Below are 27,517 nucleotides of genomic sequence, written 5' to 3'. Positions count from 1 at the left end.
ATACGTTTGTTCTCTACATCTGTGTCTCTATTTCTGCCTTGCTTCATTCCTTTTTATGGCTCAGGAATCTTCCATTGTATGGATACACATTTTGTTTATCCATTCATCAGTTGGTGGACATTTAGGTTGTTTCCACTTTTGGGCTATTATGAGTAATATTGCTGTGAACATTTGTATACTAGCCAAATATTTTTATATTTTCACTTTTTGTCACTTTAGACTGACATATGTACAGGTACATAATTTTGACTCCTTTTAGAATCCAAAGACGTAAGATTTCTTTATGGCAGTAGAAATACATGGAGCACATTTCATGTAGCAGAATAGACTAAAGGGTAGTTAAAAGAAGGTACTTGTTAATGCAGCCAGGGTCAATTTTAAGGGAAAATAAGCTTAAAATAATTTTCTCTAAGCTTTCATTTGATTAATAATTTTCTGTGTATGTACCTAAAATATGCATCAACATGCATATTTACCATTTCAATTATAATGGTGTGATTGGCTAAAACTTTGAACCTATGTAAATTCAGTCTAATTCTTCCATTTATGAGGGCTTACTCCATGCCAGTCATTGTAATAGGGGATGGGTATATAATGGCAAACAAATAGACAGGGTCTGTGCCTGCACAGTACTTATGTCCAGTCTCACTGAGGGTCAGAGCGTGTGTATGAGGACATCCAGCGTGTAGGACAACGTGCTGCCCTCTGCTGGGGAAGCACAGGGCACCTTTGGAGCTTCAGAGGAGAGCCCAAACCAGAGGGAAGTCAGGGAAGCTTCCACAAGGAAGTTCATAACCAGGCTGGACTCTAAAGGAGGAATGGATGTAGATAAGCAAGAGGAGGGGATGTGGAGAGGAGGAGGAGATGGGGTGGAGGAGGGGAGGGAAGGAAGAGCATTCCTAAGCAGAAAGTTCAGTATGCTCAGGGCATCACCTGTTAAAGGAATTGAAAGTAGTGTTCAAGGTGAGGTGTGCGGGGAACTGAGGATGCGAAGAGCAGAGAGAGGCCTGGTACGTTGATAACTGCCCCAAGTGGTCTGGACTCTACCCCAAGAGCTGGGAATTCATTGAAGGGCGCCACATGATCTGCATTTTTCATTTTGGACACTCAAGGGCCTGTTGAGTGGAAGGTGGGGGCAGTGAGAGGGCATGCCAGGGAGCCTGGAAGAGTCACTGTGAGGAACAAGGTGAGCAGATGCGTTAGAGCAGCAGCTTCTGGGCCAAAGCTGAATAGTTTAAATCTGCATCATCAGACATCATGGAGGGACATGCCCCTAGGGATGTGGCAAAGCGCTGCACTGGCATGGTCGTGGTTCAGTGTGTCCCTTGCCTTAACTGAACTGTGTTGAACTGAGTTGCATTAATTGAACTGGAAATGCCAGTAAAAGTAGAGAACAAAAACTGCCAAAACCAATTCTGTGGATGATAGAGTGCCAGCCATCCTTCGTTCTCATTACAGTCAAAAGTCGGCAGCTCCCCAGTTGACTTCACGTATTTGCTATTTATTCTTTGAAATCGAAAGGCTGGAAGAGAAGCTAATTAATTCCCTGCTGCCAGGAATCAAGGAGTCAGGGTTGGTGGGCGAGGGGGTAGTAGGGCAAGATTTACCTGAGCGGTTGTTTTGCAACCTTTGGGAGGCCAAGTATCTCAGTTCCTAGAGTCAGAGGGGAATTAAACACCGGGCCAGGCAGGAAGGGGGAAGCAACCTACCTCGTGGGGAGGTCGACATGTGCCTGTAAGCTTTGCTCAGTGAGGAGCTGAGGCTGGAGGAGCTGGGTGACTGGTCAGGGGTCAGAGAGCAAGAGACGGTGGATATAGAGTAGGTCTGTCTGATTCCAGATCGGTGATCTTCCTGCTCCAGCAAGGCATTACCTGAAGGAAGATGCCGAGGGCCTGGACAGAGGTGGCAGTGGCCCTGCCGTGGCCGTCTGCACGTGGCACACAGGGGTGGGGGGAGGCGGCATAGCAGTGGTGATTATGTTTATTAAACTCTCCGTAGATGAGGGGCCCTCTTAGGGACTAAGAGTTGAGTTAATCTCACTTTCTGACCATCTCCATGTGGGTATTTGTTGCTGCAGCTGAGATACACCATGTCGTGGTTTGAGGCAACTAGATACATTTCCTGCTTGGCAAGGCCACACTTTTGGGCCAGGGGGCCCTCTGAGAGGCCGTTGAGTCTGCCTGCGTTCATCCGGCATTCAGCTGGAAGGCTTTCCCTTGCAGCTCAGTGACAGGGCTGGCTCTTGGGGGACAAGGACACCATGCACAGGTGAAGCCATGCTTTTAAGGTCTCACCAGACATGCAGATGTCAGAAAAACCCAGATCACTTTGGCCTCCCTTCTGGAGAACGGATGCACGCCTAATGGCTGAGCACACGACTTCCGTTTTCTCTTCTCAGGGCAGTGACTCGCGGCTTTTTTATGCTTTGTCCAGGTGTGTACCCTACAGCTGCAGCACCCCAGGAGGCCGACAGCAGCAGGAAACTGGCTCATCTACTGAACGCTGTGACGGATGCTCTGGTCTGGGTAATCGCCAAGAGCGGCATCCCCTCCCAGCAGCAGTCCGTCCGCCTGGCTAACCTGCTGATGCTCCTTTCTCACGTCAGGCACGCCAGGTACAATCCCTGCGGGGGCTGCTCCACGGGGTGCGTGGTGGGAGGGGGCTGTGCACATGCCCAGAGGAGGGTGAAGAGCTTTGGAAGAAGGGTTTTGCAACTTTGAGATGGATAAGGCAGAACTGCCACCTTTAAGGGAAAATGAACCCCTGAAAGGGAAGGGGGTGCATCATCAGTGCACACACCTGTAACCAAAGACCGGCCACAGCGAGCACTGAATGTGGCATGGTCCTCATAGGAGCTTTTTATGGCGTCCTGTGTGGCTCATCTGGTTTTCAGTTGCTGGGGCTTTTAGCTTGTTTATGGAGCTCTGAAAGGGGCAGTTAGTTCCTCTCCTAGAGTGAACTGTCACCTCTTTCTGCACTACCCAGGGCTGGGGTCCTGAGGTCTTTTCCTGAAGAGGTTAAACCCAGCTCCTCTAGATCAGCTCTGAGGCTGGTGATTTGGGGAGGTACACAAAGGCTTCCCTAAGAGCTGTTCTTTTCTTACGATAGCATCAGGATGTTAAGAGTGAGACCTAAGAGAACTAGTGAGCCCAGTAGGTTGGGAAGGCAGGGCGTGGGTAGAGTGTATTCAGGAAATGGAAATTGTGTGCGCTCATGGAGGGGGATGGTGTGTGATGATGGTTTCATGCTGGTACCATGCGGCTCAGTGCTTGCTGTCACCCAGGAGGAGGGTAGCCCTGCCATGGGGCTGGAAGAGGGGAGATGAGGATGGAAGGTAGGTGCTCCCTCGAGGATGAGGGAAGTCTGGGGGTGGTGAGAAAGGACAACACACACCTCAAGAATTTTACCAAGGGGGAGGAAATGGAAATGACCTCTGCCTCTGTTTCCTCTTTAATGATTACTCAGCACATGACCATTTGCAGAGCAGAAACAGTCCATCCTCATTAATCACAGATTCCCTATTTGTGAATTTGCCTGCTTGCTAAAATTTATTGGTAACCCCCAAATCAATACTCATGGCACTTTTGAGGTCATTCGAGGACACATGCAGCATGCATGGCGAAAAATTTGAGTTACCCATACTTACGTTACCAGCTCTCATACTGTAAACAAGGGTCCATTACGTGGTCTATTTAGTGCCTTGTTTTGCCATTTTTGTGCTTTGTTGGGGATTTCACTGTCTAAAAATGACCCCAAGCATAGTGCTGAAGTGCTCTCTAGTGTTCCTAAGTGCAAGAAACCTGTGATGTCCCTACAGAAAAAATATACGTGTTAGATACACTTTGTTCAGGCATGAATTTTAGTGCTATAGGCCGTGAGTTAAATGTTAGTGAATGGACTGTATGTGTTAAAGTGTCTTTATAACAATAACTCAGAAGAAACAAGGTTATGTATTCATGGGCTGATGAAAATGTTGGGACCAGGACCTCTCAGAACCTAACCCTGTATTTCTCCCAGTAGCAATGGTTCAGTGCTTGCAAAGACTGTGTAGACATAACTATGGTGAACAGCGAGACCCCATCACACTATGTGCTGGTGCTATCAAGCCATTGTGGGTGGGTGGTGGGACACCAGGGTCCATAGGACATTGTACTTGTCCTTACGTGTAGATCATTGGAGGAGACAGATGCAAGAACCATAGCTAGCAAAGGGCTGGAAGAAGAGCAGGGGCGGGGGTGGAGGACCGGCTCTGTCGGGGAAGATGTCAGACTTCCCTTGGCCGCTTCAGGAAGGAATCTCAGCACCTTTTTGTCCCCCTAGTAACAAGGGCATGGAACACCTGCTCAACATGAAGTGCAAAAATGTGGTCCCCGTCTACGACCTGCTGCTGGAGATGCTGAATGCCCACACACTTCGCGGCAGCAAGTCCTCGGTCACAGGGTCCGAGTGCAGCCTGGTGGAGGAGAGTGAGAGCAAAGAGGGCTCCCAGAACCCCCAGGCTCAGTGATGCCAAGCCCTGAGGTGTGGTCAGGCTGCAGAGGAGGGCAGAGGCTGAAGCGTGAACTCCAGCACAAATCGTGAGCCCCACCAGGAGGGGGCGGGCTTCATCGGCTTTCTGCTGTGTGATCCCTCATATGGCCCCTCAAGACCATCCTTCCCCGACCTTCCTACTTCCCAGGAGTCAGGGTGAGAAAGCCAGTGCTCCTTGTCACCAGGGGGCATGTTTGAGTGCAGAGTTTATGTCTTGCTTGGCCTCATGGGATCTCATTGTGGTCCCTCTCACTTCCCATCTCCCTCCCACCCTTTGGAAAACATCTTCTTACAGCTTTTGGAATGACTGGTGGAAATCTGACTTGGAAGCGTTGTCAAGTAGAAAGGGGAGAGAATGTGGCACATGTACAGGAAGGGGACTAAGCTTTATTGTGCCACTTAACCTGCCCGCAGAATTAGTCCTTTGTATGCTGCCTTCTGGACCACTTGATTGTAGGATTGAAAACCACGACGGCAGTCAACTAACTGGTTCCACACACCTACCTCACAGGCCTGTGAGGACAGATGTCACGTATTGCTGTGACTCTATCCAAGGCCAGAGGGAATGTGACCTAGGGAACCAGTGGTCAAGCTGAGATGTGAGCCATGTTCATCCCCCAAGACCTTGCTGCCACCTTCATGCAGGTTTACCCCTCTTGGTTTGCATTCAGAAAGCCTACAAATTACTTGGTGTGTGTGTGTGTGTGTGTGTGTGTGTGTGTGTGTGTGTGTGTGATCACCTTCATGGAGATGTGTGGAGATTTAAATACCCCTACCCCTGGAATTGCCCTTTGTTAAAACTATCTTGTCCCAAGGGGCCCAGTGTGTGTGCTAGAGAAAGGACCAGTGTTTGCAGGAATGGGGTTTCTCCTGTGGGTGTGGGTCACAGCCACAGTGCTCCCCTGGGGCAGCCACAACTGCCACATCAGCCACCCAGGGGAGACAGGGGCACTTCAGGTTGTGTGTGTGAGGCATGCTGTTGCATGGAAGGATGAACAGCTACACACACGTCAGCGTGTCAGGTTCAGGGCCAAACCGTATAGACGGGGTGAGCGTACCACTTGAACAAGATTGTGAACTCTATTTAAAAAAGAGAAATATTTAGGGTAAGTATTTATAGCAAGAAAATTCTTTTATACCCTAGGGCTCTTCTAGAATATTTTCTTATCAGAACATTTATATGGTGGGCTGGGTGAAATAAAAAGTAAAATATTAGTTCTTATTCCAAGTGGAACATAAATAGGACACGGTGACAAAGCACCTCTGAAATTACAATTTTAACTCACTTTTTAAAAACTGAAATTTTCATACAAATTTTCAGGAACATAGTGAATGCATAAAACGAGTTACATCTATACTTTGGAAGAGAGTAGTTAAATAATCATGTGTGATTTTTGCAATGTTTTTAAAAATTACCTTGTGATAGGAGATTAAACACACTTTTTGAAAATAGTAAATACAGAAATGTGCTAGCCACAGTAAACCAAAGTCATTAGGAAGATTACACTCAATAACATAAGGTTGGTTTCTGCCAGTGTGATCTTGAATAATTCTTAATTTTGATATCAATGCAGTTTTACTAAAAAAGTTGAGCAAAGCTGTATCAGAAACTCTTGGCCATGTACCGAGAGAACACACCGTTGTCTGTATTGAGGTGATTTGAAATTATTCTTAGTGACTTGATGTTGCAGCCTCAGCAAGATTGAGTACAGCAAATATATTTGATTTTGTAGGAACGAGGGAACCAGTGTTTTTCAGCAGGTCAATTTTCTTTCTTTCCAGCCAGTTTAGGAGCCCCCATGACAAACAAGGGGATGGAGGCTAGAGAGTGGGAAGCGGGAGGCAAAGGAAGGCAGCCGTGAACAGTTATTTGCCAATGAAATTCTCTTAATTGTATTTAAAAAAGAGACTCCCAGGTTGAAAAAGCAAAAATAAAAAAACAAAAACAACACAGAATGAGGTCGAAGCCGCAACCCCATTACTATGTAGTGAAGTTTTGCAGGTTGGATTTGGACGCCAAGGTAGGCAACCAATTTGTCTCAGGTGTCCCAGCACCTGTCTGCGCCGCACCCTGTGTGTCACCCGCACGGTGCACGCTCTTATGAAAACTCCTCCAGTGCCCGCTGCCCATTTTCCACAGATACTCCTGCATGCTTCTTGGGGCTGCTTGTTTCACTGCATTTGGATTTAGCCCATGAGGAGCATGCATGTAACACTTTTGGTCATTTCTTCTTGGCTGTGGTCTCACCTAGGTGTGCTGAGGAACCCGATCAGTCAGTCCAACCTGAGAGGCGGCCCTGGTGCAAGGCTGTCTCTTAGACTGGGGTCTGGGCCAAGTAGGCCACTGAGATAATAAGGTCTATAGTTTAAAGGTGTTCTTTGTTTTGTTTTGAGTATTCTAGGGCCCTTTCCCCCTTTCAGATGAAGTGTGTGAATCTCTGTTCCCAGCAGCTCCAAACGTGTCCTCTAAGGATGACAAAGTGCAAAGTCAGGCTGCTGTTTTTCTGGGTTTTGAGTAAACCCTCCATGTCCATTTTAAAGATTAGCCATTTCTCGTTAATAGTGCTTTCTTAAAAAAAAAAAAAAAAACCAAAACGTAGTGCTTTCTTTTAAACGTTTTCTTTTGGGGGAGGGTATCTACCCATCCAAATGGTCCACGGGCAACTTAAATTTCTCCCATAGCTAAGCACAGTGTTTTCAATTTCAGTTTTTAAAAGGAATTAACTAGAGAGGATAGGACCTGACAACTGTAAACAAGAATTAAATTGAGTATTGGAAAAAAAAATAACCCACCCAACTACATTTTATGTATCATGGAAAAGGGATGCTCAGCTTTGCCTTAGACTCGTATGGTGAGATTCCTTTCCTACATTTTGGTTTGTAAGTGATCATTTAATACACCAAACTTAGTTGTGGGAGATGAGTGAGATTGGAGCTGAATTCCAAAAACATAAGTGTCTAATATGGGAATCATAGAGACAAATTTTAATGATAATTAACATGCAATATTCTTAATACAGAAACCCCTAGCGCAGTGTTCATGCAGGTTCCTGGGAGAGCTGGCAACCGCTGAAAAGGACCCACATGGGCCACCCCAGGAGGGCCGCGCAGTGAGTTGTCCATGTTCCGACTGCATCTCCCTCCGTCCCCACCACATCCTCTCCTTGTGGCCTCAGGCCTGTCACATGCTCAATTGTCCACCAGGACTAACTACAAAGGATTCAACCCTAAAATAATTTTTGAAGAGATTTATCTTCAAAAATTGTGGTGGGAGCAGCAGATTAAGTTGTCAGCTCAAGAACGTTTCTGGAGGGTCTTAACTATTAAAAACAAAACCATGCAAAATCAACAAAAGCTATTCGGTGAGACAGTCTTTATCTGGATTACTTCCTCTGCTAACTCAGCTGGAAGACCAATTATTTTCAGTTTCACTTAAAAAATATCAGTTCCCAATTCTTGGCAGAGCTACGTTATATATTCATATCTATAAGCTATGTTGAAGCAATTCTAGAATGTTCTAGCATGTGAAAACCGAGTTTGGTTGTTATTTAAATCTGCTAAGAAACTTGCATATATTGATACCTTTTCAAATTCAAAGGTGAACCTTCAGTTTCTAGTCTATTTTGAAACGAAACATTTTTATTTAAGATTTGACACATTTCTTTAAACTGCTCAAAAAACTTAAAAAGACATAATAAAGGTTATATGAAGGAAATGATAAAAATACATTGTTTAGTACCCAAAAATAGTATTTGCGGAACATTGTGTGCCAGGCACGGTGCTCAGTGCCTCAGACATTCATATTTAATCTTCATACTAATTGCTGTTATCCCAGTTTTGTGGCTCTGGAACCTAGAGTCTAAGCAAACTTGCTCAAGGTCACGCAGGGAGTAAGTGACAGAGCTGAAAGTAATCATGCGGTTTAAAAAAACTAAAGGAAGAATACTTTTAGACTGCAGAATCCATTCGTCAAATGCAATCTGACATGCACGGCTACTCTGGTTTAAATGGCTCCATTTCCAGAACACCCTGTAGAAGAGAGTTCGGTCCCATCTTTTGTACACGTGTAAATTAAAGCCCAGAGGGGTAAATGGACCTGCTGAAGGTCATAAAACTACGTAACGGCAAAACTGGGACCAGAATTCAGGTCTTCTGCCTGCCTGGCCAGCACCGCTCCTGCTACAGACTTGCTTCTGCTGCTTGAGCTGCGTCTCGGTGCATAGAGGAGACACGGTTACGTTATGGTTGCCTTCTACTGTACCCTCTGCCTTCTCAGCTTAGATGGGGTCTGCGTGAACCTTTACACAATAGCAGCCGTGACAGGTGGGGAAAAATAAGATGAATTACATCATTCCTATCCTCCCATCCTGGGCTCATAAGCTCGTGGGTGGCACTGCCGTCACCTCCTCCTGTCATCATTTTCCCCTGATTTGTTGCCGTGAAGTAGATTCCCTGGAAACTTACCCGTGTAAAATTCTCACACCTTTTAGGCACTGATGCTTCCCCGTGGAGTCTAGTCTACTGCAGTGCAAAACACGTGCATTTATTCTTTACAGCTCTCCAAGTTGCTGGAACTTTGGCTCAAAGTGGCAGCTCAAAGATGTGCATTCTCTGTGGTGTTATTCTTATAACCCTTTTTGTTGCGTTGGAGTCAAGGATCCTTTTTCTTTTCTTTCTTTTTTTATTTTTTGAATGCCGAGGGTCCTATTCACTTGTGGGGCCAGTCGGTGTTATGTGATGGTGGGCTTCCTTTAAGGGAAGGACAAAGCTCTGACGATATGCTAGCCCAGAACAGTTCCTGTAACTCTACAATCTGTGCTGCTGCGTTTCTCTTTCTGTGCTGGGTGTCTAAGTGCCATGACTGTAGGTCCTGTAACGTTGTTGTTCAGTGGTCCTGTGTACCTCAGAGCCCACTGGCTGGCTATAACTTGTCATTTTTTTCAGATGAATGCTCTGTACCATTAAGCAGGCTTTTAAATTTGGGCCTTTTGACAAATGAATGTCTGCTGTTGTGTGAAAGCAGATTTTGAAACCTGCTTTCCATTCCTCCAGGTACTACTTTTTCTTTGCTGTGTGCCTTTAATGTCTATGGAACTGTTGCAGAAAGAAGTTTAATGTGACATAAGCTAAATAAAGTGTTTTTTCATAATTTTGGTTTTAAAAATGTATTTGTTGGGAGTATAAGAACTTTCAGTAATTAGGCTAAGTAGTCAGTGTTCCCATTCTATTCTGAATTCTATTCTGTTTTAGGTTTGCAGAGCCCTTTAAGAATTTGACGAAAAGCACAGACACTCTTCCTGGACAAAGGTACATAAACAAAATGCTTACATACAATTTCAAGAGTTAAGAATCTCTGACTTAAACTGCTGAAGACTTTTTAAACAGCAGCAATTTAATCTTTAATCAGCTAATCTCACACCTGTGATTTATGACCAAAGGCACTGTATGCTCAAGTAAAATGCAGCTCACAAATATGAAAATCCTGGTATGCAATGCATCAGTTTGGGGGGTAATTTTCTGTAATTACCTCATTTGAGTCAATTAGTATTATACCCCATGAGGGATGGAGAGAAAAGTAATTCCTTCATACTGACGCTAACTTAATGCCAAGGGTCACTTGAAAATTTCTCTTGCACGTGGGGAATGGAAGATGCAAAATCTCTTGATGGTGTAAAACACAGATTATTTCATAACAAGAGCTGGGGAACACACTGAGCTATGGGTGAAGGAAGGCTTCCCTGGGGTAGAAGCCTGGAGTACAGACTCAAGACTCAAAGGCCTCTATCCTGAGAGTTGGTGTGCATCATTAGACTTGAAAATGCAAGTAACACACTCCTTTCTCGGCAACTTGGACTTGCCCCAGAGTCCCTCCTTACAGGCAGAAAAGGTCTCTAGAATAGTCACCTCCTTTGGGCTGGAAAGAAGGGAAGGAGGTAGAGATTCTGCCTTTCGCCTCTGGAGAACCAGGAGCAAGGTCCTTCTAACCAACTCAATGGCTTAAAGAAAAAGTTTGGGTAATATTTTCACTTAAATTTCTCTCTACGGTTATTGTAATCCATGAAAAGAGATGGATTATTTTAGAGTTAAAAGAGACTTTGAGGTTGCATGATAAAGCAGTACCTTTGTGTCCATATCACTTCCAACAATTTGGTAAAGGGAAGACAGTTCTCTTCAGCTGGTCCCTTTACATAAAGCTACTGGTGAATTGCACACATCCTGGGGTGTCTGACCCACACAAGGGCCACCAGTGCTGAAGTCTGGCCTTCATCTACTGACAAGCTTCCTTGGCTTCCCCAAGGTTTGCACTTTGCAGAGAAGGAGAGAGAGACCAAGATTGCTTCGAGTCCATGGTGTCTCCCGAGTGTCAAGAGATGCAGGTTTAGGAGCAGGTAACTGAGGAACTGGGTCAGTAACTTCTTTTTTTTTTTTCCATATTCTTTTCCATTATGGTTTATTACAGGATATTAAATATAGTTCCCTGTGCTATACAGTAGGACCTTGTTGTTTATCCATTCTCTGTATAAAAGCTTACACGTGTGAACCCCAGCCTCCCACTCCATCCCTCTCCCACCCCCTCCCCCTTGGCAACCACATCTGTTCTCTATGTCTGTGATTCTGTTTCTGTTTCAGAGATATGTTCATTTGTGTCATATTTCATTTTTCAAAAAATATTTATTTGGCTGCGCTGGGTCTTAGTTGTGGCACACAAGATCTTTAGTTGAGGCATGCAGGATTTTTAGTTGCGGCATGCGGGATCTTTTAGTGGCGGCATGTGGGATCTTTAGTTACGGCATGCAGGCTCTTAGTTGCGGCATGCGGGATCTAGTTCCCTGACCAGGGATTGAACCCGGGCCCCCTGCATTAGCAGCACATAGTCTTAACCACTGGACCACTAGGGAAGTCCCTGTGTCATATTTTAGATTCCACATATAAGCGATATATGGTATTTGTCTTTCTGACTTACTACGTCATTTAGTGTGATAATCTCTAGTTGCATCCATGTTGCTGCAAATGGCATATTTCATTCTTTTTTATGGCTGAGTAGTATTCCATTGTATATATGTGCCACATCTTCTTTATCCATTCATCTGTCAATGGACATTTAGGTTGTTTCCATGTCTTGGCTGTTGTGAAGAGTGCTGCTATGAACATAGGGGTGCATGTATCTTTTTGAATTATAGTCTTCTCTGGATATATGCCCAGGAGTGGGATTGCTGGGTCATATGGCAACTCTATTTTTAGTTTTCTGAGGAACATCCATACTGTCTTCCACAGTGGCTGCACCAACTTATATTCCCACCAACAGTGTAGGAGGGCTCCCTTTTCTCCACACCCTCTCCAACATTTGTTATTTGTAGACTTTTTAATGATGGCCATTCTGACTAGTGTGAGGTGGTAGCTCATTGTAGTTTTGATTTGCATTTCTCTAATAATTAGCGATGTTGAGCATCTTTTCATGTGCCTGTTGGCCATCTGTATTTCTTTGGAGAAATGTCTGTTTAGGTCTTCTGCCCATTTTTTTGATTGGGTTGTTTTTTTGTTGTTGAGCTGTATGAGCTGTTGTATATTTTGGAAATTAAGCCCTTGTTGGTCTCATCGTTTGCAAATATTTTCTCCCATTCTGTAGGTTGTCTTTTCGTTTTGTTTATGGTTTCCTTTGCTGTGCAAAAGCCTGTAAGTTTGACTAGGTCCCTTTTGTTTTTATTTCTATTGCCTTGGGAGACTGACCTAAGAAAACACTGGTAAGATTTATGTCAGAGACCATTTTGCCTATGATTGCTTCTAGGAGTTTTATGGTGTCCTGTCTGTCTTATGTTTAAGTCTTTAAGCCATTTTGAGTTTATTTTTGTGCATGGTGAGAAGCTAACTTCTTCACTGATTTACATGTGGCTGTCTGTCTAGCTTTCCCAGCACCACTTGCTGAAGAGACTGTCTTTTTCCCATTACATATTCTTGCCTCCTTTGTTGAAGATTAATTGACCGTAGGTGTGTGGGTTTATTTCTGGGCTCTCAATTCTGTTCCATCACACTCTTTGTTTGGGTGGGAAATAGACAGTGGTGCTGGAAATGGAAAGCAGACGGCTTTGTCTGTAACGTTTGTTAAACACTATGTGTTAGTTCACTCTGGAGGGAGCTGGGAATACGAAAATCTGGGTGAAATGATCCTTTCACGTTCACCTTCCACACTGTGCTGCCCTCATCACCTCCTACAGCATTGGAGGCTCAGGCACGGGGTAATCACCTCCTATACAGGTGTTGGTTTCTAGATCTCATAAGTTATTCTGTACAAAGATAAATAAGTAGAATATAAAGCTTAGCTCAAAATCTGTAAAACCCGCAAATCCCCTCAAATATTTAAAAAATAATTTTTGCTCTATGGAAGATTACACATAACGTTTAATTGCTTTGTAATATAATCTAGTACGACAAAAGTATGGCTTTTTTGTTTTCTTCTTTTAATGAGAAACATCTGAGTTGTACATACCACAAACAAACAGCTTCAAGTCTCTGGACCAACCCCCCACCCGCCCGTGGCCAAACAGTTAAACAAAACCTGAAGCACCACTTTAAATGTGAAAAGTCTTATAAAATTAACTTACAAAAATGTCCCTATCAAGTCTGTAGTTTGTTTGTTTGGCATTTACTGTACATTAGTCAAAAAGCTCAAGCTAAAATCTGATTTTTTTTTAAAAAATCAAAGTTTACATTATTCATACAGATTCTGCATTGTTAAAAAATATGCACAAATAACCACATCCATGCAATATAATTTCTTTAAAAATTTAAAGCAATATAAAAGAGCAGACCTAAGTACTGAGCAGAACATTTTGGTTTTATAACCTGTAGCTCCAAGATTGCTGCTGATTGAAGTAAAATTAACTCTAAACATTTTACATATGATTGTTTCAATCAATCAGCCAGGGGTGCGTGTGAGTTTCTGAACCATTTCTGAGGTGGACTCTGCTTGCTTGTTTCTGTAACGTGTATTATGTGATGAACACTACTGTTCACTGACCATATTCACTACATGTTAATAATGTGGTTTGACAAATCAGAATTCACAAAGTGCTTGGCTCTTCGGGAAACTGCAGTTTCCAGACATCCCGAAACCAATCATCAACTAAGCTTTGCCAAACTGTCCGGGGTGATGGGCCGCCCAGGTTCCCTGCCCTGGGGGAAGATCATTTGAAAGCTGCCCTGGGTCCTGAGAGAGCTCTCTCCGGTCACGCCCAGAGGGAGGTGTCTGCAGCAGGTGGTCCCTGGACCAATGCTCAGAGTCACCCACAGATGGGTCTGGGGCTGTGAGTCGGGCACTGCGCAGAGGCTGGTGGGGGTGGTGCTGCGGCCGGGCGGCCTCTAGGTGGGGGGTGGCCCGTTGGTGTACCGCAGCATGGGGTAAAAGGACCTGGCAAAGTTGTTGGCCTGAGTGCAGCTGTAGTCCTCTTCGGAGGAGGGCAGCAGGCAGGCCAGGAACAGCAGCAGCAGCAAGAGCAGCTGGAGGGGCAGCGCCGCCCTGATCACCCGCGAGACGAAGGAGCGCGCGGGCCGCGAGCTTTCAGGGCCGGCGGGGCTGGGCGCCCTGGCAACAGAGGAGGTCGAGAGCTGATCCGGAGGTTCCGGAGGCAAACCCCACTCCCGTGACCTGACCCCCCTGCTTGCGTAAAGACAAACATCAGGACCTGAGATTAAAACGGGGCCAACGGCTGGGATTCAGCTTTGGAAGGGAAGCCCAGCCCCTTCCAAATGGAAGAAAACAAGCAAACCAATTTTTCCAAAGACCTTAAGAGTGGCATTGGCAAGCCTGCTGAGGGGAGAGGAGTTTGGGACAGGGAACCCATTGCCGGTATTGTAATGCTGTTACCTGCTGGCTGTCTTGTTCTTGTCTTTTGTAGTTATCTCTGCTCTGAACTGCTAGATAAAAATAATCCAATTAGTAAACTGAAGATAGTTTAGTCCTGTCAAATGATAAAACGTTCCTCCTTCTTAAATTATACATCTTTCTTAGGTTGTCTTCCTGCCAAGCTTTTGAGCCTAGAGTAATACATTTGAGATTACACTCTCTGAAGTAAGAAATAATTCAGTTAAACTAGGGAGAGTTTCACGTTCCAGCCTGTTGACCTGTTGCCACGGAGAGATCAGGAAGCCCCTTCAGCAGTGCCAGGGGGGCTCCCAGCTTCCACAGCCAGCACAATCCCACCAGGGAAGAGTACTGAGCACAAGACAGCCTTTCCATTAGGTCTTTAAAAGTTTTTTTTTTTTTTTTTTTTAATCTTTGGAGTAAGCCGCTCTACTGACCAGCAGGTTGAAGCAGAAATCTGTGCTATCATGAAATACTGGATGGGGCCTTGGAGGCCTAAGTCCCTGTCATCTCAATAACTTTCAAGAATAACCAGTGTCGTTCGCCTGGCAGAAGGGGGCTCTCACCTTGGCTTGGGGAGCTGGCAGAGGTGTTGCTGGAGGCTCTCCGGGGTCTGCTTCGTCCAAGCTGGGCAGAGGTGAGTCTGGGTTCTGAAATCCACACCCCAAGAGTTCAGTTCGGGGAAGCAGAAGGCTCTGAATAGTCTCAAGAGCACAAAAACATGGTTCCTGCAGGTTCTTCATTGTACCGCTCATCCCTTCCCCACTGTGATCCTTCTAAAAGGAGGGGCTCTTCTGGTGCGCTCACTCCCCCCTCTAAGAGGGCCTTTCTCAGACGACAGGGGATGGAAACAAGGTGAGGCCGGCCACTTGCATTAAAAACCCAGAGCACACATTAGGAGGGGGACAGAAACAGCCTGACAGTGAACTCGCGGTGGGTGATGTAATCACGTGGCCACATAGTCTGGGCTGCACGGGAGGAAAGATATATACTCTGGGATGGAGGGGAGGGGCTGCCCTACGTCTGGTGAGTCCATTTGTTCTGAGCTGGATCACATTTTAAGAGAAGAAGGTAGACAAATGAGAGAGTGGTGAGAGGAGAGTGACCAGGACAGGGAGAGGACCAGAAACCATCACGTGAGAACAGTGAAGGCAAGAAGGCAGAAACGACGGAGGGACCTGGCTTGTTTTCCATACCCCCAGCCACACTGATGGGTACCGTTGCTGCCTCCCTCTTACAAATGACAAAGCGGCTTTGAAGAGCCTTTGGTAACTTGTTAGGGCCACACAGCACAAAGGGGCACGACTCCTCTCTGACCGCTGCCACGTGCTTGCGGCCTCCCTCCCCAAGCAGGGCTGCCACGCTGCTTTCCCATTTGCATACGTTTTTATATTTAGAAGCTACAAGGGGACTCACCTGGCTTCGCTGCAAGGACACTAAGTCTTGGGACACTTGCTCAAGCAACTGTTTGAGTTTCTTCTCAATAACATGGACTTTCTCTTCAGCCTCAATGTAGTCTTCTCTGTGCCCCTTGATAAGCAGGCTGCTGGAAATCTCTTGTAAGGAGTTTACTTGAGGTTGACGCTCCACTAGCTCCTTTTCCAGTTGCTAAAAAAAAAAACGTGTGTCAAACAGTTGCTTACCGAAAGGGAAGCTAGTGTGGCCGGAAGAAGCTTTCTCTGTGCCAGGGAAGTTCCGGGATGAGTGGTGGCTGGTACCCAACTCAGAACCACCTTCTACCTGCCTGCCTGTCCTCAAGCCTGGCATCACTTAGATAGCAAGTTGGTTACTCTCTATCCCTATTTTTTTTTTTTTTAATTCCTTCTCATTCTGAAGACAATAGCGATGCTGGAGAAGTTAGAGGAAAGGAGTGAGGGGGGTGGTGTGGGAAGACTAGGTCCTCATCCCCGATGGCAGGAAGTTGAGGGAAAGTCTAAAGTGGACAAATTGAGAAAGAGCAGCTTATGCGTACCATTGAGAAATATAAGGAATCACGTGAATCTGCTTGTGCCGTCTTGCTCGACGTCTAACGTGGTAGCCGCTGGACAACGTGTGGCTACTGAACGTGATTAAAAGCTCAGTTTTAGTCACAGCAGCCACATGTCAAGCGCTTGGGTGCTACCATGGCCAGGAGCTGTTACCCTGGACAGTGCAGCTATGGGACATTTCCATCACTGCAGAAAGCTCTATTAGACAGAGCTGCTCTGGACACGGGGGCTTTACAAAGATTTTAGAACAAAAAAATATTTTTAAAGCAATGACCAGTGTTTTGATTAAATTTAAAATGTTTAAAACTAAACCACACACACACACACACAAAACTAAACCACACACAAATATATGGATAAAAATGTCACCTTGAGTGCAAGTGAGAATACATGGGTCTCACCTTGGCTTGCTGGTGAGATAAATACATGAAAACACAACCACCCTCCCAGAAGAAAGAATGTGTACGTGGCTATGGAAAACCCATACAGCTCATCATGACTGCCAGGTGACGGAACACCACGTTTCCTCCCAAATGAGCTGTATTCCACAAGGGAAAAATACTTCAAAGGGCCTTCAGTTTCTCAGGATCCTGCCAAACGCCTCCATCACCGGTTCCTGAGAGTCTTGAAGACTTCCTGCTCTGGACCACGGCTCTTTGCTCCTGCACTCACCCTGCTTTGGAACAGCGCAGGGATGCTCAGTAGACACCAACCAGAACACGAGGGCAGAACACCATGTGGGCGCTGTTTCCAGAAACGCCAGGCGAGGCCACCTAAGCACTGACCTCCTGAAGAGGCCAGTGGTAGCGCAGGGCCCCTTAGGAGGAGACTTACCAGGAGCTCCTCGCGACATGCCAGGAGGGGCCGGGGGTCTGCCTCTGGGTCAGTGACACGAGCCTTCTGCCTCCGGCTCTCGGCGCTCGCTAACCACAGCAGCAGGCTTTGACTCAGCTGGTGAAAGTCCTTAAAAACAGCAGACGTCAGAGCATGTCCCTTTCTTAGACCGTGAAGGCAGGTGTGCTGGGAAGCAGCGTGCCATTGCTAATCCATCATCGTCATTTGCTCTGCTGGTCCTTATCCAGTGAATACAAGGGCCAGATTTAAACTAAATGCCAGGGCCCCCAAAGGAGGGAAAGCAGGGCAGGAGAGCACTCGGCCCTGTCCCAGGAGGCACGCTGAATTCTGCCACGTTAAAAGTGCTGGCAGAAAGGTGGGGCTTCAGAACACCCCACCTGATATTACTAGGAAGAGCACACAAATTATTCAACACATCTGCTGGATTCACTGGTCAAGGGAGACACCCCAACAGGACAGACTATGGCCCAAAGACAGTGCTGCATGTGGTTGCTGGTGGGCTCCGGTTTCCTAGGATGGGGTCAGAGCTCACCTGTTGGGCATTTACTGTGTGGCCGGTGCTGGGTCAAGGTTATATGCATCTAGTCCTAAAAAGAACCCTGTGAGGTAGGCCCTGGAATTATTCCCATTTTCCAGATGAGAAAACTGAGGTCTAGAAGGTGCAGTGTTTTCCCCACAGTCACAGGGCTACTAAAACTATAGAGCTGGGTTAAACTGCTCCTTGTTCTAGGGCCAGGTCTCTTAACACTCTCCTATCCAGTGTTCCTGGCAAAAGGACAGACACAGGGCAGTGTTGGTGTGACACTTCCAACCTACTGGAACGCTTGCTGGAACCCTTACAGTATGGGTGGGTCTGGGCAACACAGTGGGAAATGCAGGACAAGCATCGGGCCTCTGAGACAGCAGGCGGGCTGCTTTGGAAACAAATGGTAAAGCACACGCTTCCTAACACAAACCATATTTGGCTGCGCGAAAGCAGCCTGAAGATGATAAACATATCTCTTCTCCCGCCCACGTGGGCCTGGCTGTGCTCGGGACTGGGCCTTGGGCACCGGCTGGGTGCGGAGTCGCCGTACCTGGCACTGCATGAGCGACAGCCGTAAGCCCTCTCTCCAGCTCTCCACCGCACCCTGGGCCGCGTCCCAGCGCAGCCGCAGCTGGCCGACTCTATCCTGGAGCTCTTTGGAGTCGGTGCTCTCAGCTTGCAGAAATTCCTTGCTGCTCACGTTGACAGAAACCACTAAGGCCTTGTGGGTGTCGAAGGCTTTTAGTATCTCCTACCGCAGAGGGAAAAGACTGGGTCAGGCACTCCGTAAACAGTGATGTGGGGTTCATTTTGAACCTCAGTGGGGAACGGATCTTCCAAACACTTCTCTAAGCCGTGGCCCGGGATACAAGAGCAACGTCGCCTGTCACTGGCTGGGAAGCCTCAGGTAAGGGAGCTGCCTTACAAGGTCACGACTTGGCTGGCCAGATGACTGGGCTGAGAGACGTGGACCAACTACACCGGAGGCCTGAATAGACCCTGCTGGCCTCTGTCTGGCTTAATAACATTTCTGGATCAGATTAAAAGTCTTCTACATACAGCACACATAGTTATCCTGCATTCGCCCCAGCGTATCGCAGAAGTGTTATTCCTTAGGATGAATGGTAACCCCTGATATATCAGTGCCCAAAGTAAAACAATAGTACAAATGTGAAGACTGCCTGGATACCCCAAAACTCCTATCTTGGGTCTTCTGGGGAGCCCAGGCTCATGTTCAGAGCACCCCCAAAGTGCAGGGCTCAAACTGCCCCTCCCCTGCTCCCTGGCTGTGTGGTGACAGCTCCTAGCTGCGTAGCAGAGTAACCGATCAGGCCGCAGTCGGTCAGTAGGTGCGCTGTCCTCCTCCTCACCCTCAGCACTCCACCCCACGTCTTGCCTGCATACAGTTTGGAAGGGTGTTTTTAGGCTGCCTGTCCATGACCACTGGGGGGGTCCCATAAGAGTCTAGGGGTCCCTCAGCAGTCAGATGGGAGCCACACCTCCCCAGCACTGCTCTGGGCTTTGGGATCATCTGGAGATGCTCCTCTGCATGAAAATACAAATCTTCACCTGTGTCCTTGCCAGTTACAGAAATGAACTGCGAGAGGCCACTAACCACACACCGTGTGCGAGCCGCCCCCGACGCGGCTGGCAGAGGATCTGATGTGCACATGCGTTCTGAAGTCCTCTTGCCCTCCACGCCCTCACTCACCTTCAGCCTCTTCACTCGGAGCTCCATTTCCTGCATATCAGAGGGAGGCTTTGCCAGCTTTAATGTTTCCAGCTCTGCTTCAGTTTTTTCCAGCCACGTGGTGATGTCGCTGATATCAGAGTTCAGCTGCTGCAAGTTCTGTTTTATTCTGAGTTTACTGTGAAGTTCTTGCGCTTGGATCAACTCCCATCTATCAAAGGCACCTGGAATAAAAAGCCACCAATAAAAAGCAGCAATAATGCAAACAGATTTCTCTGCTTCCAACTAATTCAGCGTCACAGTGATAAAACCTGCAGGGGATGCTCCTTGCAGGAGCCTTGGGGTTTGGGGGTTATCACTTCCCCCAAGTGTGGAACAGCACGTTTCCCTCGCTCTGGTTCAAGGCCTGTGCTGCTGCGCTCCCACACAGGCCGGGACGAAGTAGGGAGCCGCTAGGAGGCCCAACGTGTTGCCAAGATGCACTGTGGTCCCAGGTTCAGCACTCCGGTTCATGCTGTATTTAAGGCACTCTCCCCTCTGTCCATGAACGATCAGGTCGATGCTATGCACTTGACTTTAGGCTCAGCTGAGTCATGACTTTTCTGGTCTCTCGAGGAGACATCCGACACACCTCTTTGATCATCATCTTCGTGTCTGATCTTCACATACAAGCGAAGTCATGCAGGTGAAAACAGACCCTTTATCATGAGGCTCATTTTGTTGATATTTAGAGAATAAATAACAAATAGGAATTTGTTCATAAACACAAGTCAGCTGATTCTAAAATAACAGTGGCTGCTATAGGCCAAGTTCAGCAGTTTTGGTGAATTATGTAGTTGGTCAATTCCTAATCAATGTTCTGTTGAGCAGTGCCTTAAAGTAAATGTCCAGCTAACCCAAAACACCGTCTCTACCTCATAAAAATGGCCCAATCTAACTGTACCTGACTGCTGCCCAGTGAGAGAAGCCAGGCCCTCGTCCTCCTGCTGTGGGCCGCCGGTCGGGACTCTTGGCTCTTCTTTGCCACCTTCAGTCCCTGGAGACAACAGCAGCTTTACCTAGAATGAGACAATTTTTATGTTACCATCTATACATTTTAAAGGCTGTCTGAAGAATGTCTTGGTTCATATTAACAGGTAAGAAATGACGATATAGGAGCCCTTTCCTTCAAAGGGTAACTTGCTGGTAATACAGAGGCACTTTAGTGTATGGGTAGCATTTATAAGCAGCAGAGCTGACGGCAGAAATAAAGCTTCAGCAAAGGCACAGGGGGAGGGGTAAGCAGGTAAGATGTCAATATTGGGAATAAAATGGCCTGATTTAATTTGAGGCTTCCTAACGCTCCTGAATCCAACCATGCAAAGAGACTTAAAAACAATCGTTGAGCTTACCAGACTGTTATTGTGTTAGCACTTTTACATCTGCACAGTATTCTACAAAATTTTAGTTATCCCTCCCAGTCACTCCATAGAGCTGGTTGGCATTATTATCACCGGGAATCGGAAACAGAGCACAAACCTGCCTCCTAGGGTCATTCATTACCAAGCGTTTATCTTTCACTGTACATATTGACTCTTGTGTTATCACAGAGCTGACTGGGCTGTTATCTCAGGACTTTCCAAAAATAAATGTATCTTTTTTTTTAAGAAAACTCATGTTTTTTGGATTGTGTCCATATGGCCTATTTGTGTGGAATGAAAAGAAAAAAACAAAAAACCTTCAGATTGGTGGTTGCAGACACACACACACAAAGGGCTGAGCTTCTGAAAGTGGCCAGGTAAGGAACACAAGCATAGTTACCGGAAGAGGCCAAACCACATGGTCCTGGATGCAAAGCAAAGGTGAGGTGCTGGGGGCTCTCTCTCTGGGACTGTCAGGTCTTATTCGGCACCACAGAGGGACAGATTAAAAATGATAACTGCTTGCTAAGCAAGAGGAAGAGTTTCCGAGTTGGGCACGGGCAACCCATTATCAAATGATTGGGCTCTGACCGTGTTTAGGCAGAACCTTCTCCACCTATCTAGCAACGTTCACTCCTCCACACAGAGGGCACGCTGACAACCAATCTAGTGATGCTCACATCACTTCTGGTTTCTCTAAGAGATGACACTAAAAAATGTGCGAGACGTCTTAATTTCAACTTGCTCGTCACTAACTCTCTGTACTGAGAATGATCTGGGGCCAACGTTAAATCCTCCGCAGGCTGGCCCGCAACAGCTGCGTAGCCAGAGCATGGCAAGGGCTCACGTTGCCTGAGGAAAGTGCAACTAAGAGGGAACAGTCACTGGTTTAACAACAACGACAAACTATATACAGTAGTGATAACAACAATAACAATAATGGTGACCACTTCGAGGGCCTTCTTCATACCTTCATACACATTAATCCTAACAACAATTATGTCAGGTAGGTTTATCCTCAGGTGAGGAAGGCTTACAGAGGCAAGGTAAAGTGTTTATGGTCCTAGAGCCATTTACTGGTAGGGCAGGGAATCAAACCCAGGTCAACCACTGCACACTGTCAAACCTTTCTGAATAGGAAGTCACGATTTTCTGAATAGGATGTGTAGTCAAGGTAAATATATCAAAGGTTTGGGAGCTCAGGAGCGGCTCAGGAAGGCCAGCACTTTGTTTCTCCGCTGTTTGCACGATGACTGACTCAACAGTAATAATCCCTGTCATAGCGCATCAACACTCAAAGATGGTGTTTGGCCAGACAGCTATCTCTAAGTCTAGTCAGTTATGCCAGAGTTCTCATGAAGTATGTCACCACGGGAAAACCAACCCAAAATATGCCTGGGGAGTGAGCACATACAACATACACCCAAAGCTCCCTCTCTTTAAATATTTTAACTATTACTCATGCACTTGGGTTGTGCTCTCAGTGGGGTCAAGACTTACGTAGGCTGGTTTATAAGGGGTGCTGGAATCGGAGGGGATGGGTTGGACATTCCTGTCACCTCCCATTTGTTTGTAGCGACGCTTGCGGCAGGGAGGGCTGTCAGGAACATGCCACGAGTGGCCTTCAGAAATGGATTTACCTGAAACAAAAAATAGCAAGTGACAGTCCATTCTCTCCAACCAAAGCATTCATATTTAGTTATACAAAAAAGGTCATGGGTAACATGGCATCAGGTTATAGTATAACATGAGTTCTGCAGCTTTCCTTGCAAAGCATGCATGTTTGCAAAATGTCAGTATGTCCCAGAAGGGAATGAAATGAGACTCATGCAACTGAGCGACACTGGGCCTTCACTAGATGGGTTCACAATGGAGCACGACAAACACATGATCTGCTGCGGGATGAGTGGCCTTTTGGAGCCAGGGGCTCTAGCGGTGGGGGGCACTGGCGGCAAGGCCGGGTTTGGGGACCAAGAGGACTGAAGGCCTCTTAGGAGTGAGGGAAGAGTGAACATCAGGATGGACTAGGGGACCAAAGGGCCGCTCGTGGCTCTCCCCAACCACTGCAGGTGGGGATGGGGCAGGGAATGAAGATCAGAGCTGCAAGTCAAGGAAAGGGAGGTGTCTTCTCCTGCGGCAAAGGCAACAGTACCCTCTCCCCCCCACCTCCCCACCCTCTTCCCAGGAAATCACCGTAAGCAGGGTAGTAGTTCTAAACCAAGCCACCATGAAGAAAGCTTGGACCATGCCAAAGGGCTTGAGTGAGATGGAGAGAAAAATAAAAATTTAAAAAGGCACCTGAAAAATTCCCTTCTGCACAGGCCTGAAGGGGAGGAGGGGGAAGGCGTGGAGACTGCTCTGGTCTGGGAGGGTTTTGTATGGAGCACGAAGCTATGTGTGAGTACGGCAGTGCAAATACACCATGACACAAGGACCAAGGCGCATGGTGTCCACAGAAGGCAGAGGTCAGACATGACACGGGAGCGAGGTTTAGGATGCAGTGTGCACCACAGGACGCTGCCATGTTGAGACGCATGCACGGGCAGGGGCCTACCAGAAGACGCTTTCAAAGTTTTTGTGGTCATTTTAAGATATGCCTCAGGATTTTCAGGGATTTCTACATCTGAAAAAGAACAATGTCATTTTCCTCACTGCAGGCGTCTGTAGATGAATGCCCAAGTATTAAGTTAAAACAGTAGAAACATTGTCACCTGGGAGGAGAAAAGTGACTACCCTTTATCTGTTTTATTAAAAAGCTTTAAAGAACCAGAAGGATTTTTTCAGTTAACTCCTGACCGTCCGAAACAGCGGCGCGGGAGGGGAACTGCGTAGAAAGGACAGAGACACTCAATCTACTGATATTCTGAAAAACTCAATTGAAAAGGCCACAGATGAGCCTCCCGTCTATCAAGGTCCATCAGCAAACAGCCTTCATGTCCCGACGTGGACTTTGTTTATTTTTCCCTTTCATTCCACCAGGAATAGGAATGAGCCAGCTCTCAGGTAGGTCAAAGGCGGGCAGGACAGACACAGGAAGCCACAGGAAGTCTGGGTCGGCCACAGCCCGGACTCTGACCACCAAGAGCTGGCCGTGTTGCTCAGGTGATAAGGACTTAGCTGTGCGGGTCCATACCTGACAGCGCACTGTAGTATGGGCCCTCCTCGTCTTCTTCGTGAGAGGAGGAGCCCCCCACGTCACCTGTGTGATCCCACTCCAGCGGGATGGAATCCACGCTCACGGGGGTCTCACAGCCGGAGCGCTCGGGCCCTGGCGCCGGGGGCACCAGGTGACAAAGGGACTGAGGGGACGAGGGCTCCTCGCTCTCTCTCCTTTTACGCCAAGAGTCGTCCTGGATCTCTCTGGGGTCTTCCACGTCCGTTTCATTCTCAGAGGCTTCCTTTTCATCTTCCAAGCCCTAGAACGGGGGTATCCAGTTTTCAGAATTAACCACTGGGAACTGGCGGCTTCTGAGTAAGTATTGGCTCTATATTAGTAAGTGTGGAAAGAGCACACTTTTCAACTCAGCTTTTTAAAGCAGACTCACAGATACAGAGAACAAACTAGAGGTTACTAGTGGGGAGAGGGAACTGGGGAGGGGGCAATATAGAGGTGGGGGACTAAGAGGTACAAACTATTAGGTATAGGATAAGCTACAAGGATATACGGTACAACACAGGGACTACAGCCAATATTTTATAATAACTATAAATGGAGTATAATCTTTAAAAATTGTGGATCACTATACTGTACACCTGTGACATATAATATTGTACAGCATAAAACACAGTTTTTTTTGTTTTTTGTTTTAACCATAGAATAAATCATTGTTAACCATGCACAGTAAGTTTCCCAATTCTTTAATAAAAGTGGAGTCAAACATCAACCTCGGGTGGCCCAGCAGCCCCGCGTGAGGGGCAGCCCCTTACCGACGCGTGGGAGGTGAGCCGCCGGTGGAATCGGGAGACCCTGCCAAACACTTCCTGGCAATAGCGGTGCAGCTCCTCCAACTCATCCTCAATCAGCACGGCGTCCAGGGGCTCGCTCTTCTGAATGAGCTGCTCCCCAAAAACGATGAGCTGATCAATCTTGTTGGTATTTAGTGTAATTTCCTGCTGGAAACCCTATTTAGAATATGAGAAAGAAAGGATTTCAAACTCTAGCTTCATCAGTTTTTAACTAAGTGACTCCAAAGATTTAAGAATTTAAAATGATCATATGTATGTATTTTTTTCTTCCCCCTTCTGGGCACTGACTTTTCCAGTTAAAATGATTCTAAAGGTCTGACATGGATGAACCTTTACTGTTACTGGGTGTGAGGGACAGACCTTGTCTTATTGACGCTTGGTAGAATCAGAAAATTTCCCATAGTGAGTCTCCACCGGGCATTTCTGCTGACACAGTAATAATGCTCATTGGTGCCTTTATACCATGGAAGGCAAATTTCCATTTCTCAACCACTTATAAAATTTAGCCACGGAGGGAATTAGAGTGCAATTAAAGTGTAGTACAGACATTTGTGACAGTGGGAGAGAAGATACCTGTTCCTGGTCCCACTCTTTCTTTCTTTTTTTTTTAAATGAGAGGTCTTTTATTTTTTAAATTTATTTCTAAAATATTTATTTATTCATCTGGCGGCGCCGGGTCTTAGTTGCGGCATGTGAACTCTTACTTGTGGCATATGGGATCTAGTTCCCCGACCAGGGATCGAACCCGGGCCCCCTGCGTTGGGAGCGTGGAGTCTTACCCACTGGACCACCGGGGAAGTGCCCTGACCCCACTCTTGAGAGAGAGTTTCCTCCTGCTGCAGCCCACAGGTTGCACTCAGACTCAAGTGCTGGAGGAACAGCATCTTATGAAGTTCCGTCTGGAACCGCAAGAGCGTTCTCCCCTTGGATGATTACATACGACAAAGAGAATAAAGGGCTTCGTTCCAATACCCCTTGACTGTAAGGAACAGTATCCTTGCTTGTGATAACCTGGCAGTACACAGGTGGATACAGTCTGGCTGCTCTGACACTTCTGGAACCTGCTCTCAGGGTATCAGGTGAAGTCTGCACTTGGCCAGCTCTCCTCTGCCTAGGTGCACTCTGTGGGGAGGAGCTAAGCAAGCAGGCCTTACGTTCAGCTGGCGCATCTTGTCGTCGGCGTCGCTCTCCGAGAAGTGCTCCACGTTGGTCAGCTGCAGGTCCATCTCCGTGAGCCACACCAGAATGCTCTCCCTGGTCCCCTCGAATTCTTCCCTTTGGTTGGTGAAATGCTGCGAAAGGGTGAAAAAAATCATGTTTGTGTTGATGGCATAACGGGAGTTCAGGCAGACAGCAAGGTCACTCTCAGAAGAGGGGAAAGGGAGCCCAGGGTACCCCTGGAGGCCCACACGGCCAGGAGCCTGGGGTCTGGTCCTGGCTGTGGGATACCAACGAGCCCCCTAAACTTCCCTGAGTCTCAGCATCTGCTGGTAAACGAGGTGTGGGAACGTTGACCGTGACCTCTAAGGTTCGTGCAGCATTTGAAATTCTATAATTCTCTAGTTTAAGTCAGTGATTTTCCCAGTCTGTCCTCTGGGGAACACGCCCCTCTCAAAGTCCAGCCAGGCACTTGCCTATTTTCAACTGTTAGCCTCCTGTGGGAGCTTTTGCTTGACAGAAGGATTTAGTAGCTTCAGGATGGAAAAGTATTGATCTCGGGGTTGAGCCTGGACTAGTGCCCCATTTGCCTTCACTGATATAATTCCCTATGTATTTCTTCAAAAAAAGAAAACCCAGATTTATCACTTCCAATGAAGGAGGCCTCTTGGGTTACCACCTCATAGATGGGTAGCTGATTCTCAAACAAACATAGTGCCCAGTGAAGGTTTAGGCTGGTCACAGTCAAATCAAGTCAGCAGGAGATAAAGAAATTAATGCAAGGGGGCTGTGGAAAAGCTAGCCCATTTCTTCCTGAGAGGGTTAAACAAAAAACCCAGATTTTCCTCTTCTTAGAATGGTTTCAAGAGTGCTCTGCCTTAAGAACAGAAGCAAGGATTAAAATTACTTCCTGTAGCCACAACCCACACCGGTCCTGTCAGTTTACACCTGGACTCACAAAGGTTGACATATGATGTCTTCTGAATCACAGAAATCTAAGGTGACGGTTCACACCCCAGAATCAAACCCATCATTTGAGGTTAGACAGTTGCTCTGAAGTTGGGAGAACTGTCACTGTCCCCAACCCCCAATACAGAGCGGGGGGCTCTGCCTGTTCCCTCACAGTGCAAGAACCAACGGGACACACAAAAGCGGGCAGATGCGCAAAGGGGGCCTCGTCCCAGACTAAGAGGTACCTCCGCCAGACCCGGTGACGGCAGCGCCCCAGACTCTGGGCAGTGTGTGGGCTGACATGACACCCTCAGGGGTGACAGGAGTCGAAGAAAAAAAGTGATGTGTTGGTAACACAATCCCTTGAATAAGCTCTGCCTGAGAAGCCTATTCCGAGGCAAATAACCTCACTTAAAAAAAAAAAAAAAAAGGAACTCTTTTTGGCAGCTTTGGGCTTAAACAAAAGGGAAGGGTGTACTGGAAGAATGTCAAGACAGCTTAGGCCTCAAATGAAATCTTCTACCCGCTGCTTTGTTACAAGCCTGACATCACATATCAGACCCCCTCCACCTCCCCAGTATCTACAAATGACCC

At 46.9% G+C, this 27,517-nt stretch overlaps 2 protein-coding genes across 25 annotated transcripts in view; one reads left to right on the top strand and one right to left on the bottom strand.

The window, feature by feature from the left end:
* Positions 1-15,060, top strand: part of ESR2 (estrogen receptor 2) — a 112,886-nt gene extending 97,826 nt beyond the window's left edge. For 9 of the 11 annotated variants that reach the window (XM_059914397.1, XM_059914394.1, XM_059914392.1 and 6 more), the window contains 2 exons: positions 2,434-2,614; positions 4,321-5,718. In XM_059914397.1, the coding sequence (XP_059770380.1) occupies positions 2,434-2,614; positions 4,321-4,507 (368 nt within the window). In that variant the 3' untranslated portion in view covers positions 4,508-5,718. Of the gene's footprint in view, positions 1-2,433; positions 2,615-4,320; positions 5,719-7,576; positions 7,977-9,780; positions 9,838-10,828; positions 10,920-14,813 lie in introns of those variants that run through there. The other 2 variants (XR_009500934.1, XR_009500935.1) reach the window with 2 other exon arrangements.
* The window catches only part of SYNE2 (spectrin repeat containing nuclear envelope protein 2), a 319,025-nt gene continuing 304,421 nt past the window's right edge, over positions 12,914-27,517 (bottom strand). For 7 of the 14 annotated variants that reach the window (XM_059914375.1, XM_059914374.1, XM_059914379.1 and 4 more), the window contains 13 exons: positions 25,969-26,106; positions 24,776-24,970; positions 23,982-24,264; positions 23,403-23,471; positions 22,349-22,488; positions 20,392-20,506; positions 19,470-19,672; positions 18,309-18,509; positions 17,212-17,340; positions 15,806-15,997; positions 14,956-15,093; positions 14,393-14,442; positions 12,914-14,110 (listed from right to left, as the gene is read on the bottom strand). In XM_059914375.1, the coding sequence (XP_059770358.1) occupies positions 13,888-14,110; positions 14,393-14,442; positions 14,956-15,093; positions 15,806-15,997; positions 17,212-17,340; positions 18,309-18,509; positions 19,470-19,672; positions 20,392-20,506; positions 22,349-22,488; positions 23,403-23,471; positions 23,982-24,264; positions 24,776-24,970; positions 25,969-26,106 (2,076 nt within the window). In that variant the 3' untranslated portion in view covers positions 12,914-13,887. The remainder of the gene's footprint in view (positions 14,111-14,392; positions 14,443-14,955; positions 15,094-15,805; positions 15,998-17,211; positions 17,341-18,308; positions 18,510-19,469; positions 19,673-20,391; positions 20,507-22,348; positions 22,489-23,402; positions 23,472-23,981; positions 24,265-24,775; positions 24,971-25,968; positions 26,107-27,517) is intronic. The other 7 variants (XM_059914380.1, XM_059914383.1, XM_059914378.1 and 4 more) reach the window with 6 other exon arrangements.

This window comes from Balaenoptera ricei, chromosome 2 (genome assembly GCF_028023285.1).
Source record: "Balaenoptera ricei isolate mBalRic1 chromosome 2, mBalRic1.hap2, whole genome shotgun sequence".
Taxonomy (NCBI): domain Eukaryota; kingdom Metazoa; phylum Chordata; class Mammalia; order Artiodactyla; family Balaenopteridae; genus Balaenoptera; species Balaenoptera ricei.
The sequence above is the reverse complement of the archived record's forward strand: the minus strand, read 5'-3'. Positions and strand labels throughout refer to the sequence as shown.